Source organism: Lepidochelys kempii, chromosome 24, assembly GCF_965140265.1.
Source record: "Lepidochelys kempii isolate rLepKem1 chromosome 24, rLepKem1.hap2, whole genome shotgun sequence".
Taxonomy (NCBI): Eukaryota; Metazoa; Chordata; order Testudines; family Cheloniidae; genus Lepidochelys; species Lepidochelys kempii.
In genome coordinates this window covers 10,721,252-10,742,384 of record NC_133279.1, presented here as the reverse complement: position 1 = coordinate 10,742,384, position 21,133 = coordinate 10,721,252, and the positions used below count along the sequence as shown (strand labels likewise).

Here is a 21,133-nt window from a genome sequence, read left to right as displayed (position 1 = left end):
GGCCATTTTTACAGTCACTTGGAAGAGCAGAACAGTGTAAACACAACTACTGGAGCACGTTGGGTTTTAACAGCAATCTCTAGCCCCCTGAGCAGACTCTCCAGCAGCCTGCACCTGGGGCAGCCATTACCCTAGCACAAAGTGAGCACAGACTGTGTCTGAAATGCCACCATACTGAGGCAGGAGCATTTCACATCAATGTAAATGACCTTGGGGTGCAGGCCCACAGTATCAGGTTCCTCAACTACATACCCAAGGGGCAGCCAGTCACTATGAGCTCCATAACATGAAATTAAAGGGCCCTGACTCCCAAGTCACATCACACACCTCTGCACTGCTTCTCTGAAGAGAACACGACATTCGCCATCTTCTCAGGGTAAATACTCCATATGTCTGTTCAGATTTCAGATGTTTCATTAGAGTCTATTGAAAAGCCGAAGTGGCAGCTCATTTGAAAATCTGTAACAACTCCTCAGCTGCCAGCGTGCGGTGTGAAAGAGCAAGCCTGCTTTACCAGGAAGGGTGGGTCTGTTACAAACACACGTGCCGGAGTGACAGTGCACAGTGAGAGGGAGACCGTGGCACTGGCAGTCATCCAAAAGGTTCAAAGAACAGATTTATTTTCAGAGGGGAAAAAAAAAACACATTTGATTGAAGACTCCAAAAATATACGGGTGCTTATCCTTCATCTGCTGGAAGAGTTGTGAGCTGCTGCACAGAGCGCTTTGAACTCAACATGCCCAGCCCCCAAGCACTGGGCCCACTACAGGCTGCCCCTCTCCCCACTGTAAAGCCCACAGGATGCTGACTGCAGCAGAAAGCCAGATTCCAGCAATTAGGCATTTTACCCAGGACAGCGTCAAATTCCTTATTCCCCTTGCTAGCATCATGGGCGCTGGCGTCGGCGGCTCAGTCTGTGCTTGCCCTAGACCCAGCGCCAGCATGAATGGGGAGAGTTGTCTTTTATGTGAGCCTACACACATACACTAGGCTAGAGGCACTCACATCTCCTCCCCCAACCCCCCTCAGGCCCAGTGAGGGGGCACACAGTGCCAGTATTGTCTCAAGCTTCAGGGCAGAGCAGAAAGCAAGTGAACCAGAGTTAGTTTGAAAGAACAGCAATTAATTAAGAAAGGCAGCTCCTCTGAGCATGCTCTAGGTGGATAAGAATCAACTGTGAATCAGCTGTCAGTTACCAGCTGCTTGTGGCTACCTAGAGTCTTGAACATCCTGGACTGGGACTCCTGCTGGTGGCATTCTGGAAGGGTGTTCTGAGATCTCGCTGGGCTAGGATAGCTGGAGACAGCACATCACTCAGGGCTAGTGATAAGCAAACTCTGATCATTCACATGCTTTACAAAGAGGGAAAGCACCATCTTGCCTCAACAATTTAGTTATCTAGGAGTCTCTAGTCCCTCCTGCCCTCCCCCCATATACACACTGAGCTCTGTCTGGACCAGATCACCAGATGAATCAAATCCTTGTAGGAGAAGGGAGGGCCTTCAGGAGGGAGGCGCCTTCACATGGCTGCGAGTCCAGCAGAGGAAAGCAGGGTCAAGACCAGGACCAGGACTCCAGACTGGTAGACTTGGGGAATCTTAAATCCTTTTCCCATGTCCCACATCTAGAGACAAAGAGAACAGAGACACACTCAGCAAAGAATCAGGGCATCACACGGGGGCACTCACACAGTCTGCAACCGAACCCCAGGCATGCCAGGCCTCCAAAGCCAGGGCCATCAGTGCATTGCAGAAAATATGCAAAGAACAAGCCAGAGAAGGGAACAGCCCCTCTGACTATGGAGCTGTCGAGATCCCACTTGGAGTAGTGTGTTCTCTGCACTCCCTCCCATTTGCAGTCGGGTGTTCAGAACTGCCCAAGTGAGGAAGGGGCAGTTGAGCCTATGACAAGATCTGTAGGAGTCTCTAGGGTGAAGGGTGCAGGCTGCGCACAGGGGCAGTGCGAGCCCCAGCACTTAGACTGGACAGAGCATTAGAGATGCTGCTGCCCAGGATCATCCTGGGAATGGCCTAGATGACCCAACAGAAATGAACAACCTTTGATAATGCCCTGTGGAGTTAGCTACAGTGACTCATTCATCACACAAATGACAAACCCTGTCCCAGCGAAGCTGGTTCCAGCTGGTTTCTGACTGGCGATCAGCAAGTCTGCGAGTTTGTCACAGAGGTCACGGATTCCGTGGCTTTCCGTGACCTTTGTGACTTCTGCAGCGGCTGGTGCACCTGGCTCAGGGGCAGCTCAGGCAGCTCCTGCGCCAGCCGCACCAGCCGCTGCTGGGGCAGTCTCAGGCCACTGACCCCTGCAGCACCAGAAGAGTTTGGGTGTGGGACAGGGCAGGGGGTTGGGGCATGTGACAGGCTCTGGGTGGCGCTTACCTGGGGGGCTCCCCGGAAGCTGCGACATCCCCCACGCTCAGCTGCTAGGCAGAGGTATGGCCAGGCAGTTCTGTGCGAGGCCTCCGCCCAGAGCACTGGCTTCGCAGTTCCCATTGGCGGGGAACCGTGGCCAATGGGAGCTGCAGGGGCAGCAGAGGCAGCAGGCAGGGCTCCGCCACCCGCACTACCCCAGCACTCGCTGGGCCCCTGGGAAGCCCCCTCCCCATCCAAGTTTTAGTCACGGGTATTTTTAGTAAAAGTCACTGGCTGTGAATTTTTGTTTACTGCCCATGACTTTAAAATACCCGACTAAAACTTAGCCTTAGCCATCAGTAATGCACTGAGGTGGCAGGCAGCAACAGACAAGGCAGACCATCTTGTCTGTTCCCAGTTCTGCCACTGACTACCTGTATGAGTTTGTGCTAGTTACTTAGGCCTAAACTTTCTAAGCATCCACTGATGCTGGGTGATCAACCCAAGAATGTCCTGGTTTTCAAAGGTGTGAGGTAGCCTCAGCTCTAAACGAAAATCTAATGGAGACACCACTGGAAAAATCAGGCCCCAGATGTCTCAGAGTGAGCAACCACAGTTAGTCCACACTCCAGAAAACACTGGATGTAATAGTCACTCCGTGCCTCAGCTGTCCCTCTGTACATGGGAACTTCCTGACCCCACTCAGTATTACGCCAAGGAGCTCCACAGGAGAGCCAAAATCAGTCACAGGAGGCATCTCCCTTCTCCAGTGGGGAATCTTACCAGAGAGCAGCACTGCACCTAACCCAGCCACCCATGCAGTCAGCCCCATCCCCTCAAAGACAGGGAACGCAGCATTCAGGAGTCATTTTCCTCATCGTCTTAATATCTCTCTGATTGTGCCTCTGTACACGGGGTCTGAGTCAATCACCACAGTGTCAGACATGGACCTAGTTGGTCATTCAGTCTGCTGCTAGCCCTGGCCAATGTAGGACTGCTCCGTATCACATACAGGTGCTATCAGGTGATCAGAATATGTACCAATGCACTAAAAGTCTAAGTTAAGGGTGGAGAGAGCTGGAAATTTCAGCCTAAGCTGGCAGCGTTTTTGGTTTATGTTGCTAGTGCTGTGATAACAGGGCTGAATGTAGGCCCAGGCACAACAATAACCAGCTCTCCAGCAGTGGAGCGACCAGAGTGCATGCACGCACACGCACGCACATGCACACACCCCCAAATCCCCCCACCACAGCACTGCAATTTATTCAAGGAAATGCAACACCTAACAATGTAAGCATTAACCGTTCCCTGACCCACATTTGTGCAATGTAGCCATCAGCCTGGCCAGCTGTCAGCACTGCTGGTTATTTTAACATGGATTTGGAGGCCATTTCATTGCCTTTTTTATGTAAATACACAGTTACAGTCTTTCAACCCACATTTGACTCAAAGGCCCTAATGAGATGATTGTTAAGGCTTGTTCTATTTGGTTGACAGCAAGTCCATGAGCAAATGGGGCTCAGCCAGCTGGATCAATGCTGGAGCCCTGGGCCAGGCCTCATGTTCGCAGATCTGATCTGGAATTCTTGGCAGGCTGCAAACTGAACAATGTTTGCAGGAGTGTCAGCCATACCAGAGTCAACCAGTCTCTCCAGCTGCGGGATTTACAAAGCCCCCTCACCTCACTCCTCAGGGTGCCACTGATCACTACAGGGACAGCTCTGCCAGGTGCATGATGCGTTTCTTTCATCATAAGCATCTGGTAATACCAGAAGCAAGATACAAACTCTGGGAATCAATACTTATGCCACCAAGATGAGAACACAGTGGGCACCCAACGTGTGCAGCACAAATCCATGTTTGAAGTGCTGAAGCCACACTTGCCACACTTCCCCTAAAGCAGAAGGGATCAGGTCACACTATGAGCCAGCTGCCTCTGCAATTTTGATTTTGTAAAACTAAACATATTTGAAGTTACAGAAACACAAGACAATCGTTATCTGCAGCACATCTTGTTCCTACATTGCGGAGCCAATATTCTCTTCAGCTGTTTTTTAAATCTGCAAAGTTCTCCTTCACTGAGACGGTTTTCCAAGTTTCAGCCCAGGGAAAATATTAAGGGCTGGTTTCTATAAAGGGACTAAAATAGATCACAGACAGATGTAATATAATATTACTATATAATAGAACATGGCTATTGTGAGCTGATATTGACACTGAAAAACAGTCATTTTGGAAGATCTCACATCATCACAGGACAATGACATTACAAGCTGGGGATATTAAACAAAAGGTTACACTTTCAGGAGTGCCAAAGTGACTTAAGTCACATTGGGAAATGGGACTTAGGCACTTCTGAAAGTATTACCCCAGATACCCACCCAAACCCCTGCACCTTAGACAGACACATACATGCAGCTCCATCAAGGCTACTCACAAGGTGTCGGATTCCGTTCCAGGTGTGGTAGGTGAGGGGGAAAGCCAAGGCAAACTTAGCAGAGTAGATAAGAGCAGGCCCCAGGCTGAGTGACTTCACAAATGCCAAGTAATAGGGGAACTGTTCCGGGAGAATCAAGGCAGCCAGACCAAAGAGAGACACCCCTGGAAAAGAAAGAACCCACAAGTCAAACCAGCTGCCAGTGTTAGGAAAGAGAAAGTCAGGAAAGAGAAAGCTCTGCAAGAGAATCAGCACTTCCCAGCTGAGAGCCAGGGACTCCTATTCCTGAGGCCTGAAAAGCCAGTGCTAACTCTCCACAAAATGAGCCAACTTCCTTCTCCCACTCTCCTGGTTCCTCTGTATCAGTACAGCACAACTCCCACAGGGAGCGGCCTTCAATTCTGCATGTCATAGTGAGGAGATGGAAGGAGAGTTACTTTTAGGTGATTATTGCAGGAGAGGTCACTTTTTGCTCTGACACACTTACGCCTTTAAGAACAATTCCAGTCACAGTCTCAGCTTTGCTAAATAAATAGTAACAGAATATAAGGTGTGAGGTCACTTTGTTACCACAGTATTACCCCCTGAAGTCAACAAGGCTATTAAGAACCTTACTGTTGGCCCCAGTCCTGCCAACACTGAAGTATGGGAGTAACCAGACTCATGCAAGTGGCCCCCAGTGACTATTCCTCAGAGCACAGTGACACGCTCAAGCATTTGCAGAATCGGGGCCTTAGAGCATAAGCCAAACTATCTGGGAATGCAAGTTTCAGAGGATCCCCTCAAGGTCTGAACTGTAAGAGAGGAGCTCCACCAGAAAGTCCTCTAGAGTCCAAAATAGGACAAAAATATGCACTCGCCAATCACTAACCAAACAGACAGTTTAGCAGGAGCCAGGCCCAGCCGCCCAATGGCACGTGCGGACATCAGTGAAGAGGCTGGCACACAAAGAGACGGCTTGACGTAAGTGAGCATCCTAGCTGGAGAAGTGGTGGCAGCTTCTGTCATTTCTAGGCCAAGAGGCTTTTTACAGATGGTGCTGCCAAAAGAACGGGAGTGATGAAAGAGAGAAGAGCTAGCCAAGCCGTGACTCAGTGGAGCCCGACTGCTCTCCTCTGGTACGCGGGCTTATGCAGCTCTATCAGCAGCAGTGCCAGTGCCTCTAAGCCAACTCGCTGCTTCCCAGCTCAGCCATTCGTGGTTTCAACGGCCTCTGTGTTTGCCTTGAGACAGTGCAGGAATCAAGACAGGTTTCAGAGTAACAGCCGTGTTAGTCTGTATTCGCAAAAAGAAAAGGAGTACTTGTGGCACCTTAGAGACTAACTAATTTATTTGAGCATGAGCTTTCGTGAGCTACAGCTCCGATGAAGTGAGCTGTAGCTCACGAAAGCTCATGCTCAAATAAATTGGTTAGTCTCTAAGGTGCCACAAGTACTCCTTTTCTTTTTGCAGGAATCAAGTGCTCATGTAATTGCTGGCCTGGCCAGTGAAAGCAGAGCTCCCTGCTCCGTTCCATTTTGTTGGCTGCACATCTGTCTGGTGAGACAGTGCAGCCAGTGTGGGGTTACCCTTTGGATTCTAAAGGCCTGGGGAGAAGGCCTCTTGCTGCTCCCATGGCAGAGGTCAATGGAGGGCTCGTTTTGCAAGTGAGTAATAAATCCTCTTTTACAGGCAATGGCAACTCTGAGAGCTTGAACAACAACTAGCAGGTTCGATAGCACACTGGCTGCTGGCCAAGCACCCCGCACAGAAGGGCAGGCATTTCCCAGCCCTCTGGGAAGTCAGTAGCTTTGGGCTGCGGAGGATGACCAACGGGACCGCAAGGCTTGGGCCATGTTGACAAACCACCTCTCTGCCTGGCACAGTGGTGTCACTCTTCCTGGTATAGTATTACAGAGAAGGGCACATGGGCTAACTCAAAGGGCACTACGGAATAAACCCGCTGGGCTCACAAGATCCAGCAAGGAGATAAATTGCGCTGATATAACAGAGTGATCTGCAGCAAGCACTCACATCAGATTAAACACTGCTGTGCTCATTGTAACTCATTTCAGTAACTGAATTCAGACTCTGCGGCTCATGCTGCTGACATCTGGCACCTGGCTGGACCTTCAGCTTTTCTACTGGGAGACAATAATGCCTAGCTGCACAGATTAGCAATTCTGGGGTTTAACTCAGTGAAAGCCAAGAGGGAGGCAGGGAGCATATGGTCAGTTCAAGCCTTGAGGCCCAACCTACACTAGATCCCCTTCAAACAAGCAACTCTGTCTAATGAGTCCATCTGGAAGCAGCACCAAGGTTTCTAGTGCCATTTTTATATAAGCTTTAGTTAAACTCCCTCACTGGCAAAAACAGAGTTTTCTGGTCCTGTGACACATCTTTGCTGTGGATTTCATTTCAGATTCCACCCACCTTGTGGAAATCAAGTGTGTGGGGGGGGGGGCGGGTGTTGCGCCTCCCCAAAGACATTCCCCACGTTCCAGGGCCAGCTTTAAGAGTTAGAGGGGGAGGGCTGGTGAAGTTATCCTTATCAGCCCCTCACTTTCTCCCTTTCCTTCCTGATCATTTTGCTCCCACAGCAGCACACCACAAAGACCAGAGTTAAATTTGGTACTGAGTCACAAAAAAAGAGGGAAAGGCCTTAGGAGAATGAGGGTCAGAAAGACGGTTAAGGTTTCAACATTAGTGTTTTGGTTAAATGGCACAAGATCAAATTATCTGTCTGGACATGGTTTAGTGGCCCCAATCCTGGTGCCTCCTACTCCCCCACCCAGTGTGCATTATCAGGGTTTCTGTAGGGGGCCCTAACTGGGAGGCAGCTGCTATGTCTATATAGGACCTACACCAATAGGATCTTGATCCATGACTAAGGCTCCAAGGCACTACAGTAATACAAATAATAAATACCTGCAGAAAGCTTAGAAAACCCATTTGAATCTGAACTTGCTCTTTCAATTCATACCTGATGAGTGGCTTCCTCAGACAGGGGTTCTTGCTTGGGGCAGCGGCCCTTTAACAGGAAGCCATGGCAAAGCGAAAGCGAACACCACTTTGCATTTAAACTATTGCACCCCATGTGAGAGCCACAAGAGTGAGTCAGTCCCCACAGACAAAAAGTGAAGCCCTGGGAGGGTAAGTCACTTGCTCTGCGATTTCAGGCAAGGGAGTGGCAGATTTCAGACCAGAATGCAGGTTTTCCAACTCCCAGTCCCCCATGCTCTAACCAAGAGAAAATGCTGCCTCCTTGACTTTCCCAGGAAGGGTACTACTTACATATGGCACACATGTGCAGGGCACCGGGTCTGACAACATACAGGAGTCTGGACACTGGTGTATAGGGCCTTGCACAGATACACAGTTTATATCCGCAGATACAAAGTGGATATCCGCGGAGCTGCAGGGCTCTAGCGACAACGAGCGAGACCAGCAGGACCATGGCCAGTGACCAGGCCCTGAACTGCAGCAGTGAAAGCAGCAGCATGTCGGGCTGCTACCTGCAGGAGCCAGCGACCAGCCAGGGCAGCTCCAAGGTGGAGGCTGTACCACCCCAGCCCTGCCCACTGGGGTGGGCACCAGGCTTACCAGCAGCTATCCCTGGTCCCACCGGCAGCTATCCCTCGTCCCACTAGTGTGTGCAAGCAGCTCGCATGCTCCCAGACAGGAGACCCACACTGCTGGTGGAAGGGACAGGAGCATGCAAGCCACTTGCACACACTAGCATGACCAGGGACAGCTGCCAGTAAGCCTTGTGCTTACCCTAATGATCAGGGCTGGGGGCGGTACAGCCACACCAGAGGATCTGCCTGGGCTGGAAACTGCCTTCTGGGAGCAGTGGCTCAACATGCTGCTTTCGCCGCTGCAGTTCCTGACCCAGTCACTGGCCAAGTCCCTGCTGGTCTCGCTCATCGTCACTAGAGCCCTGCAACTCCGCAGATATCCGCGGATATAAATTGTGTATCCGCGCAGGGCTCTACCAGTGTATGTGGCAAGATACAGCTTGCAGAAGGAAAAAAAATGAGATTAGGAGCAATGGGTATTTATTTGTGCAGTCAGTACAGCCCATTACAGATCCCAGCTATGGCAACTACAGCTGAGACACTCCAACTCCTTGCCTTGAGGGCAAGGAGAGAGAAGGTAATCAACAGAATAAAAGTCAAGTTGTATCAGAATTAGTGACTGCGAATTAAAGCTCTCTATACTGATACTGACCACAGCCCGTCTAGTCCCAAAGGTACCTGAGGCAGAGAATCACACACCTGCACTCATTGCAACACCAGTGCCACGGTGGGCGATGGACATCAACATGGGCAGAGACCACCTGCAAAACAATAGACCTCGTCAGAAAGATGAGCCACTCCTCGAGTGTGGGTGATATGCAAACAACACATCTGGGGTGTCTGAAGCATGCTAGAGGTGAGGTTCTCTAGAGAGAGGCTTGAGGTAATGTGAGGATGAAGGACTGGCTGGGCACTGGGAACTCACATAAACCTGTTGAGAAGGGGCACAGAGGCAGAGGCATGACCGATCTGTTCCCAGACAGCTCTGTGCTGCTGGCTGTGTATTTCTGCAGTCAGAATTATTCAAGGAATCTAGCCAGAAGGAAAGGAAAATGGGTGGGGAATTTGCAGGGGTGGCTCAAGAATGACAAACCCCACTGGCAGGAATCCTGGGAGGGAGAAAGCCCATGTTTGCTAGGAGGGAGGATGGGGGGGAGAGTGCAACACTGCCGTCAATTCAGAGGGACAGGCCAGGATTCAGGCTCCTAGACACATATACAGAAATGAGAAAAATCCCAACACAACAGGAAATTCACCACAAGAGAATCAGATCACTGAGGTGGTGTGCTCTGGTGGCTTCACATGATCCCTTCCTGTGCCTCAGGTCACCCCAACACCCTTTGGACTCAAGGTTTTTGGGGGAATAATCCTTTGACCCAGTCTAGCGCCTTCCATCGAGGACGTCAGAGGGTTCTGAAGACATTAACTAGGGCTCACCACCCCTTGAGGTGGGGCAGTTTCATTATTACCATTGCAGAGATGAAGAAACTGTCACAGGTGGGAAAGTAACACTCTGCTGCTCAAGGTCTCAGAATGTCTATGACTGAGCTAGAAATACACCCAGGTCTCCCACTTCTCTTCCTTAACCACAAGGCAGGTGCTCCCTGATGACTAAAGGGAACATACAGAGTTCTTTCCAATGAAGGGGAGGATGATGAGGGTTAAGCTCTTTGCCAGACTCTGGGATGTAACCCCCAGAGATGCAGACGCCTCTGGAGTTCTTACTTGTAGATGGTGATATGAGGGGACATGGGACGGTTTGACTGGGTGTTTTTATCGCAAAATTGAGCCATCTCCTCCTTCGCTGCTGTTCCCATGGGGACCACGCTGGAACAAAAGGAGAGGCAGGAAATCAGAGAAGTAAAAGGAAGAGCAACAGAATTAAGTGACTCAGAGTTACCCTGTGCCCGTGGAACATCACTGTCTAAGCAGGGCTGTACCAGGTCCACAGAGCAACACTAGAGGGGCATTTCACCTTGCAGGACTGGTACATCCCATGGGACACTGCTCACCCATCTCCACATCAGCACAAGTCAAACAGTCCACACACAATGCCCCTTCCACTGAGCAGTTTTTTGCTCTTTGCAGTTTTATCCTGAAACAGGAAAGTTACCTGAACCATGGGCACAGTTCTGAAAATGGGGCCAGCTCATAGCTGCCCTGCAAGTCAGCACCTAGAAAAAGAACTAAAGGACGGAATAAACATGACATCAGGTCTGCATGAAGCCCAAGGAAGGTGCAGTGAGGCCATAAGTGAGAATGGCGATGCCAGGGAAGCAGGCTACTGACATGAACTCATCTCCTCCGTTCCCTGCTCAGAGGAGTATTTATTTATTAAAATTACTAAATCCATCTATAGGTGCCATCCAGTGGTCTGGGCACCAAGCCCACAACTTCAAAATTACAACTTTAACAAGGAGTGCCCATACATATAGCCACGTCAACCCACCCTCCTCAACAGCCTTAACCAAAAGGGGAAAGATAGGCTTCGCAATGTGTTTGGAAGGGTAACAAAACTGGGCCCTGGTGGACTTGTGGGTGGAGGGAGAGTTCCAAACTAGAACCCCTCACAAAAGCTGCCAGCTCAAGCACCTCTGCTGGTCTCGACTGCAGTAATGCAGCATGGATCTCTCGAAAAACAGGAGGTGAGAGAGTCAGAGGCAGCTCTAAGCATTTCATAATAAAACTTAGGATGGCGAGACAGTGCTGTGCTCAGTTCCATACTGATTTCCCTAGCTCTCCCAACTTGAAAAGCACCATCCACAGTCGAGTCTGACTATTAGCTATCTGATAACATTATATAATGCTGATACCATGCAATCTGCCCTTTACTGCCATGGTAATTGCACATTGTACCAAAGAAAGACCTTGTAATTTCATGTTCCTGAGATAACTCAGCAATTACTCTTACAGCCCAATTTAGCAAAAAGAAAACAAAAAACAACAGCTTCCCCCACCTCCCACCGAGCCCAGCTGTGCAGCTTGCATGGAGCACAGGAGGGTTTCTGTTAATCATACCTTTGTTAGGTATAAAGTTACTGAGTACACTGCACTGCAGCTTACACAGAATGACAGCAGTGATGAGCAAAGCACAGGGATGCAACATACTGGTGCACCTGTGCGGCATGCAAATCCCGATCAATGCTATCCCAAAGCGCCTTCTAAAGTGAGCCTGCTTTTATTCCAGTTACACTATTCTAATCCAGCTGTGTCTGTACATATTCATCATTGACGCATTCAATAACAGACAATGCCCAGGACTAAAACACACCCCAGCCTCCACCCAGGAGTTTATTTTATTCCAGGACACAATTATTACCCCACAAAAGAAACACCTGCAGGTTATTTAACTAGCCACATATTTATCGTGTAATGACACAGTAAATACCCTGCCAAAACATGGCACCTGCCAGATATCGGAATGGTCAGAATTAATAAGCAGGTAGAACGTGCACACGCAGTGAAGTCTTAGAAGGGATCCCCTAGGGAGAAAGGAATTAATCCCTTTACTCTCAATAAAACCTCAAAAACTCACTGTCGCATAGAAAGGCTGGGGCTGAGCCGAGTCCACAGGCAACGCTGACCCACATGTCTGCAAAAAAGAAGACGGAAAGAGCTCTGTGAATGTCGGATAGACACAGAAAGGGGAAAATGCACACAATACAGGGGCATTTTTATAACCAGGAGCAGAGGAGACCACAGTGCAATGCCTGATGTTTTAAGAGTGAATCTGGGAGAGGAGGAATTATTTTTAACACTTGTAACGCTGAGCCTAGCTGTTGGGCAGAGTTTGGAGAGTTTAACTAAGAGTTCTCTCTTTATGATACCCTGTAATTACCATACTGAGCTGTAATACCTTGCTAATAAGACAGGCATCAACAGTACTCTGCACTAACAGCGAGGCTGATGCACGCCATTCTTCACCCTCAGGAGAAGTAATTATCAGGACTGGGTGGTAAATGTCCCAGAAAGGCATGCCTGCCAAGCAGTATGAAAAGAGCTGGTTCAGACTACAACTCTTCAAGCCTCTGAAATAAAGAGATCACCAGCTTTCCTCCTAAAAGCTCTTTTTCATTATATTGTTTCACCCTTGCCATTGGTTATTCTCTGAGTGTTAGCAAGAAGGCAGGTCAATGTCATGGCCCAACGCACACAGTATTTCAGGCACATCAACATTGGAGGTGGGAGATAAATAAGGTTTTTATGGTCCTCAAAGCAGTGGGAGCCATTCTCTACAGATCAATTGCAGTAATTGTGACTGACATTCAAGGGCATTTCTCCAGCAAGAGGGGCAGAGCCAGGCCTCCAATCCAGCCACAGCTCAAGAGTTTGCAGATGTGGGTTGGAATCTACAGCATCCACTCTCTCTCCTCAGTTACTGTCAAGGACAAGGCACAAAAGACAGCACTTCATTTCCTGGTGACATGATTAGAATTAAGTGTATAACAACACTCTGTACTTTCATCTACAGCACACTGACAAACATTAATTAACCCTCAGATGCATGCACACTGCATCTGCTCCAGCATCTCAGGAAATCTCCCACTGTTTCATTAACACCAGTTGGTAAACACAGCACTGGCATTTTTAACCATCCGCCAGCAGACCTGAGGACACAGCGGTAAAAACACCTGGGGGCCAGACCCTCAACAGAGCATCATAGCTCCATTGACCTCAACTAAGCTATAAATATTTACATAAATCGAAGCTCTGGCTCCTGGACACAGTCTACACAGATGGCAGAAGACAACAGATTTAAAAAAAAAAAAAAAAAAAGAGACCGAGTATACAAAACGACCGGGTTGACGGCTCTGCACTCTGAGGATCAGCCTTATTTTACAATTTACTTAGTCTTTAGTGCAGGGACCTTCTTTTTATTGTGTTTGTACAGCACCTAGCACAACAGGGCCACGGTCCATGCCTGGGGCCCCTACGCTTTCCTGCAATTCAAAATAAAACAACAAAGAAGGGAAAGAACACACATTCGTTCAATGACTCGACCACGGTCATACTGTGAGTTAGCTGGCAGAGCCAGCATTAGCAATTCAGAACCGCCTGTCTCCCAAGATCAATTCACTGCCCCCTATTAATATAAGTACTGTCTGGGTTAATCTAGTTTACGGTTGCTCCATGCTCGGTTCCCAATGCAGTTGTCTGCAGTGTCTTTCATTACGGAGCTATGGTAATGACAACAGCAAATACTACCACAACACACGTTTAGGCTGGGGGCTTCCCGCATGGCCAGATTCCTCCCCTCATCTCTCTCCAACTTCTGTCAGTGGAAGATTTTTCTGTAAGCTGGAGGCAAACTGAATAAGGAACACAGCTAAACAAATCTGACAATTCTGCAATGAGGGGAGGAAGGAGGATCCAGACATTAGGAAGCAAGCAGGGATTCAGGATTCCCTACTCTGCCACAGACTCCCTGTATGACCTTGGGCAAGTCATGCAGTTTCTGTGCCTTAGGTCCCCATCTGAATAAAGGGGATAACAGCTCTACCTTGCCTCACAGGAGGTTGAGGATAAACACATTAAAGATTGTGAAGTGCTCAGACATTACAATAATTGGGGTCATATATGTACCATGGATAAAAAAAATTAGGAGTGCATCCGACAGTTTTGGGGGATGCAGACAGAAAGCCAGTTAGAAAATGTATTTATCAGCAGGGGAAGAGGGTATGTTAGCCTTAGCATATGTACAGAGACAGTCATCAGAGAGCACATTAAAATGCACCCATGTAATCCAACACAAATGTCACAATAAATACATGCATGGGCAAGTTGCTTCTACTTTAATGTCTGGGCTTAGTCTATGCACATCCAGGGGCCAATTTACCATTGTCCTACACTTTGTGGAATTGTTTCAAAGTGCTGCACAGTGAGTTTAGAATGCCACCAAAAAAAATCAGAATGACAGGAGTGTAATCTACTATGCAAAGTGCAAGGAAATGATGAATCAGACCTTGGCTGCTCACTTACAGCTGCCTGTGGCTTCTGTGACCGGAATTGAATCTATGCACACCTCAGAAAGCTTTCCACCCAAGCCAGCATGTTTCTTTCCATCCACACCACACCAAGCCTAAACTGTCTTTTAAAACAAAAAAGGTAAGAAAATATCTAGAAAAAAACACCACCTTTGTTAACCTCGATTGCAGTAAGAAAAAGTGTATAAGTAACTCAAGAGGGAGAATAAAGAGCCCTCTAATAGTACATCTTCTCCCTGCACTGGTAGTTATAGACCTCAGAAGATGGGGGAATCAGCAAGGTATTCCACTGCTGTGTGTTGTGGAATGAACTCAATGGTGTCTTCAGAGACCATGGATTCACAGTTTAGTGGCTCTCAAAGTGCTCCTTCCAGCATTGTTTGATTGCTGCATTGTCCTTGAGGAGGGTGGAGCCATCCTGGGAATGTAAGGGGGTTGGGCCTTTGGAGCTTGGCCCATATAGAGCTTTTGTTGCTTGAAAGAAGCTTCTCATGTCATCCTGGTCTACAAAACCCTGGATCTCAGAGGACCTTCTCTTGCCACCACCTGTTTTTGATGTCATGTAGCCTCCTTTGGACTTTGGCTTTGAGCAGATGATAGGCCTCATATTTTCGTTGGTTAGAGGAATCATTTTGCCAGTTACAGAATGCATTTCTTTTCTGCTGAATTAATGCTACGATTTCCTTGTTGTTTTTGTCAAACCAGTCTTGGTGCCGATGAGTGGAATACCCTATAGTTTCAGCACATGCACTGGGATCAACTTAAACATACTATTCACAGTGCTCTTGAATGTCAATGATATTGTCAGTAAGTTAGAGAGTTTCCCATCCTCTGAGGAATTACAGTATGCCATCACCCAGATAAAAATAATCACCAGGCCCAGACAGCATCCCAGCTGAGGTTTTTAAAAGCTGGTAGAACAATGCCCCAGCACAAACTTTGCCAATTCCTTGACAAAATCTGGACCTGTGAAGAAATTCCACATGACTTTAATGCCAACATTGTTACAATATTCAAGAAAGGGGACAAATCTTTGTACAGGAACTACAGAGGTATTGCCCTCCTCTCCGTCACAGGGCAGATCTTTGCCCGGATCCTATTAAACCACCTCCTCCCCCTTGCCGAGGAACTCCTCCCCGAACCACAGTGTGGCTTCAAGCCATCCTGAGGCACAACCAACATGATCTTTGTGGCATGACAGATTCAGGAGAAATGCAGAGAGCAACACCAGGAACTACTCATGGCATTCATCAACCTAACCAAGGCCTTTGACTCTATCAATCATGTTGCCCTATGGATGGTGCTGTGTAGGTTTGGCTGTGCATAGAAAATTATTTCCATCAGACTACTCTATGATGGGATGACTGCCACCATTCTGTGCAACGGCTCAGAGACCAAACCATTCATCATTCGCACTGGTGTCAAGCAAGGCTGTGTCATTGCTCCAATACTCTTCTCCATTTACCCTGCCATGATCCTGAGTCTCACCTGCGATGGCTTTCCTGACGGAATCGGGATTGAGTATCATATGAATGGCCAACTCCTCAAACTCCTACGTCTCCAAACAAAATTTAAAGATCCCAAGAATTGGCATCACTGATTCAGTATGCAGATGATTGTGTGTGGAAGGATGACACAGAGGCCGACCTGCAAAGCACCCTAAATCTTTTTGCAGATGCCTATTACAGCTTGGGTCTCTCTCTTAATACCAGGAAAACCAAGGTATTCTACCAGCCCTCACCTGCACAAACTACTCTTCGTACTCCACAAATCACCATTAGCAGAGAATCCCTGGAAAAAGTGGACCATTTTCCATACCCTGGCAGCCACTTCTCCCAAACAGCCAGCATTGACACAGAAATTGAATACAGGATCCGCTGTGCTAGCACATTCTTTGGAAGACTACTCAAACGAGTCTTCAATTATAGGGATCTACAAACAGGTACCAAGATCTTGGTTTACAAGGCAGTTGTCATCCCCACCCTTCTCTATGGATCAGAGACCTGGGTAACCTACAAACAACATCTCAAGCAGATGGAGTGGTTCCAGCAGCACTGCCTCAGGAGGATTCTCAGGATCAGCTGGAAAGACCGACACACTAACATCAGCATTCTCTCTGCAGCCAACATCAGCAGCATAGAAGCACAGGTCATGAAACATCAACTCTGCTGGGCTGGTCACTGTGTACATATGCCTGACACTTGTCTCCCAAAGCAACTACTCTTCTCTCAGTTAAGCCAGAGAAGAAGGGATCATGGAGGGAAGCAGAAGAACTTCAAGGACATACTGAAAGTACACCTTAAAAAGGGAGACATAGATCCAACAAACTGGGAGGACTTGAACACAGAGGCAACAAACTATACACCAAGCCACAGCCCACTTTGAGAACAGACATGCTCATTAGACAGAGAAGCGACAAAGGAGGAAAGAAAGGGCACAACACTCCAGGCAACAACTATATCTCCTCCAAGATTTCACCTGTCACTTCTGTGGGAAAATATGCAGGGCACGAATCAGGCTCCTCAGCCACTTAAAAACCCCATCAATGAACACCTTTGGCAGACATCATCATTGCATCGAGTGATAGCTGAAGAAGAGTTCTAGACCATGCTCAAGTCACCTCTTAACCTTCTCTCCAATAAACTAAACAGACTAAAATCCTTTAGTCTTCTACTGTAAGGCAAGCTTTCCAGCACTCAGATCACTCTTGTGGCTCTTCTTTGAATTTTTTCCAAATTTTCAACAGCCTTTCTCAAGCAGGGACATCAAAACTGGACACAATATTCCTTTACTCAACAGCAACATATTGAGATACAGCCACAGACTACGGTGAGATCAACCTTTGTCTGTTAGAGAAAACCAGAACTCCTGTCTACTAGAACCCATACGAACATCGAAAACCCATTCCTAGGACCATACCAAATTCACAGCCATGAAGAACGTGTCATGGACCATGAAATCTGGTCTTTTGTGTACTTTTACTCTATACTACACAGATTTCATGGGGGAGACCAGCATTTCTCAAACTGAGGGTTCCGATCCAAAAGGGGGTTGGGGGGGGTCGCAGTATTGCCACGCTTATTTCTGTGCTGCTGCCTTCAGAGCTAGGCAGCCGGAGATTGGCGGCTGCTGGCCAAGGGCCCAGCTCTGAAGGCAGCAGCACAGAAGTAAGGTGGCTATGCCATACCATACCATTCCATCCTTACTTCTACTCCCAGCCAGTAGCAGCCACTCTCCAGCCACCAAGCTCTGAAGGCAGCACCACTGCCAGTAGCTGCGCAAAAGTAAGGGTGGCAATACCACGACCCCCCAATAACTTTTGAAGAAAAAAAAAACACACACACAGCACCTATAGGGGCAGGACCCCTACAGTTACACCACCATAAAATTTCAAATTTAAATATCTGAAATCATGACATTTACAATTTTTAAAATCCTACGACCCTAAAATTGACCAAAATGGACCAAGAATTTGGTAGGGCTTTACCCATTCCATAGGACACTGACAAAGGTACGTCATCATTCTGCCACACAGTGACTGCAGCAATGGCAATAAATGAGAAACCAGTCACAGATATACCTGTTGTTCAGCTACCTACCCTGTGCTGGTTACTACTATGCTGTGATACATTTAAAGGCGATCTGAATGAGGAAAAGTGCTTGTCTTTTGCAGGGACTGTTGGGTATTTGTTTTTTTTCCTAATTTATGACCAATGAAAAAGGCCAAAATAATTATACTGGTCCAACCCCTAGTGGGGATGAAGTTATACTCATATAAAGATGTCTTATACTGGGTTATTGTAGCTGTGTTGCCTAATATCCTGGGACCAAGGTGGGTGATGCCTGAAAAAGAGCTCTCTATACACTCCAAAGGTCCTCTCTCTCACCAGTAGAGCTGGTCCAGGAAAAGTTATCATCTCACCCACCTTATCTCTTTTATACGGGGATGAGTTATTCCCCTTCCTGTATGGGGATAAGTTACACCGGTATAAATGTGTCACACTGGGGTAGTTCACACCGCATTGCCTACACTAGTACAGTTAAAGCTGCACAACGTTTGTGTCGACACAAGCCCGGACTCACAGTTCTAAGATGCAGGGTCAGACTACCCAGGCATGGGCAGCTTAGATCCATTAGACAGTGCAACGTGACCATAAATGTCTGTCTATCTGAGCCCTCCCTATGCCGCACGAGTGAGGGGAACTGATGATGCTGTTTAGGGACCTTCAGGATCTTTTGCTTATTAACACTGCAGAATTCCCTGCCCTTCCAGGGCTCTGTTTTTAAGACAAGACTATCACAATCTCTCCATGGCAGCGGGAGTTGGTCAGGCTTCACTGCAGGTCACGGAGGCCATTGACTTGGCCAGGTGCAGCACCACCGTAGGTGACAGGGAGAAGCCAGGGGCAGGCTCCCAGCGCTGCCCCGAGCTCTCCAACAGTAGAAGCGCAGCCACATCACAGGCAGCCACCGGCCCACCCGCCATCTCCCCCAGGCCACCCCTTCCTCTCCCCCCTCCCCACATCGCATCGCCCCCCGAGCGCCCCTCACTCTCTCCAGGTCTCCAGCCTCCCCACCCCGCCCCCCCCGGGCACCCCTCACTCTCTCCAGGTCTCCAGCCTCCCCACCCCGCCCCCCCGGGCGCCCCTCACTATCTCCAGGTCTCCAGCCTCCCCACCCCGCCCCCCCCGGGCGCCCCTCACTCTCTCCAGGTCGCCAGCCTCCCCCGCCCCCCCACTCTCTCCAGGTCTCCAGCCTCCCCGCCCCCCCCGGGCGCCCCTCACTCTCTCCAGGTCTCCAGCCTCCCCACCCCCCCCCGGGCGCCCCTCACTCTCTCCAGGTCGCCAGCCTCCCCCGCCCCCCCACTCTCTCCAGGTCTCCAGCCTCCCCGCCCCGCCCCCCCCGAGCGCCCCTCACTCTCTCCAGGTCTCCAGCCTCCCCGCCCCGCCCCCCCCGGGCGCCCCTCACTCTCTCCAGGTCTCCAGCCTCCCCCCCCCCGAGCGCCCCTCACTCTCTCCAGGTCTCCAGCCTCCCCACCCCGCCCCCCCCGAGCGCCCCTCACTCTCTCCAGGTCTCCAGCCTCCCCACCCCGCCCCCCCCGAGCGCCCCTCACTCTCTCCAGGTCTCCAGCCTCCCCACCCCGCCCCCCCCGAGCGCCCCTCACTCTCTCCAGGTCTCCAGCCTCCCCACCCCGCCCCCCCCGAGCGCCCCTCACTCTCTCCAGGTCTCCAGCCTCCCCACCCCGCCCCCCCCGAGCGCCCCTCACTCTCTCCAGGTCTCCAGCCTCCCCACCCCGCCCCCCCCGGGCGCCCCTCACTCTCTCCAGGTCTCCAGCCTCCCCACCCCCCCCGGGCGCCCCTCACTCTCTCCAGGTCTCCAGCCTCCCCGCCCCCCCCGGGCGCCCCTCACTCTCTCCAGGTCTCCAGCCTCCCCACCCCCCCCGGGCGCCCCTCACTCTCTCCAGGTCGCCAGCCTCCCCCGCCCCCCCACTCTCTCCAGGTCTCCAGCCTCCCCCGCCCCCCCACTCTCTCCAGGTCTCCAGCCTCCCCGCCCCCCCCCGGGCGCCCCTCACTCTCTCCAGGTCTCCAGCCTCCCCACCCCCCCCGGGCGCCCCTCACTCTCTCCAGGTCTCCAGCCTCCCCACCCCCCCCGGGCGCCCCTCACTCTCTCCAGGTCGCCAGCCTCCCCCGCCCCCCCACTCTCTCCAGGTCTCCAGCCTCCCCACCCCGCCCCCCCCGGGCGCCCCTCACTCTCTCCAGGTCTCCAGCCTCCCCGCCCCGCCCCCCCCGAGCGCCCCTCACTCTCTCCAGGTCTCCAGCCTCCCCGCCCCGCCCCCCCCGAGCGCCCCTCACTCTCTCCAGGTCTCCAGCCTCCCCCGCCCCCCCGGGCGCCCCTCACTCTCTCCAGGTCTCCAGCCTCCCCGCCCCGGGCGCCCCTCACTCTCTCCAGGTCTCCAGCCTCCCCCGCCCCCATTGCTCCCCCCGCTCCTAGATGTCACCTCAACAAAGAGGCCGCCATTCCGACACGCCCCAAGGTCCGGAAGTGACCTCAGACGCACAAGGCACGTGCCCCGCCCTACTTACGCTCCCGCGGGGCGGGGTCTCGTCTCCCAGCGACCGTTCGACCCCCCAGCCGGGGCTCCTGGCCGCCGCGGGGGTCGGTCCCCGCCCGTTGCGCGTCTCCCTGGAGCGGGGCCGGGAGGCGCTGGGAGCCGGGACGCCTGGGTTCCGCTCCCCGCTCAGGCCCCGCTGCGAGCCGCGGGCAGGTCGCTGGGCTTGATGCCGCGCCCGTTAACCCCGGCAGGCAGGTGGCCCAGCCCGGCTCCATGTCTCGCGGGCCCCCAGCCCCGCGGCGGCGTCAGCGCTGTTTGCCCGGGGGCCGGGGCGACGGTGGTGCAGCCCCCGCGCTGATTTCCAGGGGCAGCAGACCTGGCGCGTGCCCTGCGGGTGTAACCGGCCCCTGAATGCTTAACGCGCATGTCACACGCGGGCCAGACGCTCCTGGCTCGAGCCCCAGAGGGAGGCCCCGGGGGGGGGGGGGGTTAAATTAGATTATGAACGTGTAAAAATAAGTTATTTAGTTTTGAGAGCAAAGCCCGCGTCCCCGAAAGGTATTTCTATCCAGCTATGGGCCTCGAAGAAGAATTGACTACGAAGTCACTTTGCGGCTGGCTGTTTGGAAGCAGGACACAAACCCCAATTGGCTGCGAGCTCTATACTTAGGGTGTGTCTTCACTACCAATGTCAAAGCGCTGCCACAGCAGCACTCCAACCTGCCTGCGTAGCC

At 50.8% G+C, this 21,133-nt stretch overlaps 1 protein-coding gene across 2 annotated transcripts; it reads right to left on the bottom strand.

The window, feature by feature from the left end:
- Positions 1 to 598: 598 nt before the first annotated feature.
- SDHC (succinate dehydrogenase complex subunit C) lies at positions 599 to 20,458 on the bottom strand. Of its 2 annotated transcripts, none has more exons than XM_073323634.1 (6): positions 20,431 to 20,458; positions 11,899 to 11,955; positions 10,089 to 10,190; positions 9,063 to 9,124; positions 4,807 to 4,970; positions 599 to 1,624 (listed from the first exon to the last, which is right to left on the bottom strand). In XM_073323634.1, exons 2-6 carry the CDS (start codon positions 11,904 to 11,906, stop codon positions 1,520 to 1,522), a joined length of 441 nt encoding a protein of 146 aa, XP_073179735.1. In that variant the 5' UTR covers positions 11,907 to 11,955; positions 20,431 to 20,458; the 3' UTR covers positions 599 to 1,519. The 2 variants fall into 2 exon arrangements, with proteins under 2 accessions (XP_073179735.1, XP_073179734.1); XM_073323633.1 differs by lacking the exon at positions 20,431 to 20,458 and adding an exon at positions 20,346 to 20,419.
- Positions 20,459 to 21,133: the final 675 nt, after the last annotated feature.

Coding starts and splice junctions, on each gene's coding strand:
- SDHC (XM_073323633.1), bottom strand. CDS start 20,365: ATGGCGGCCTCTTTGTTGAG. Junction 10,191..11,898: donor CCCAGCCTTTCTATGCGACA/GTGAGTTTTTGA, acceptor CTTTTGTTCCAG/CGTGGTCCCCATGGGAACAG. Junction 4,971..9,062: donor TGGTGTTGCAATGAGTGCAG/GTGTGTGATTCT, acceptor TTTCTTTTCCAG/GGGTGTCTCTCTTTGGTCTG.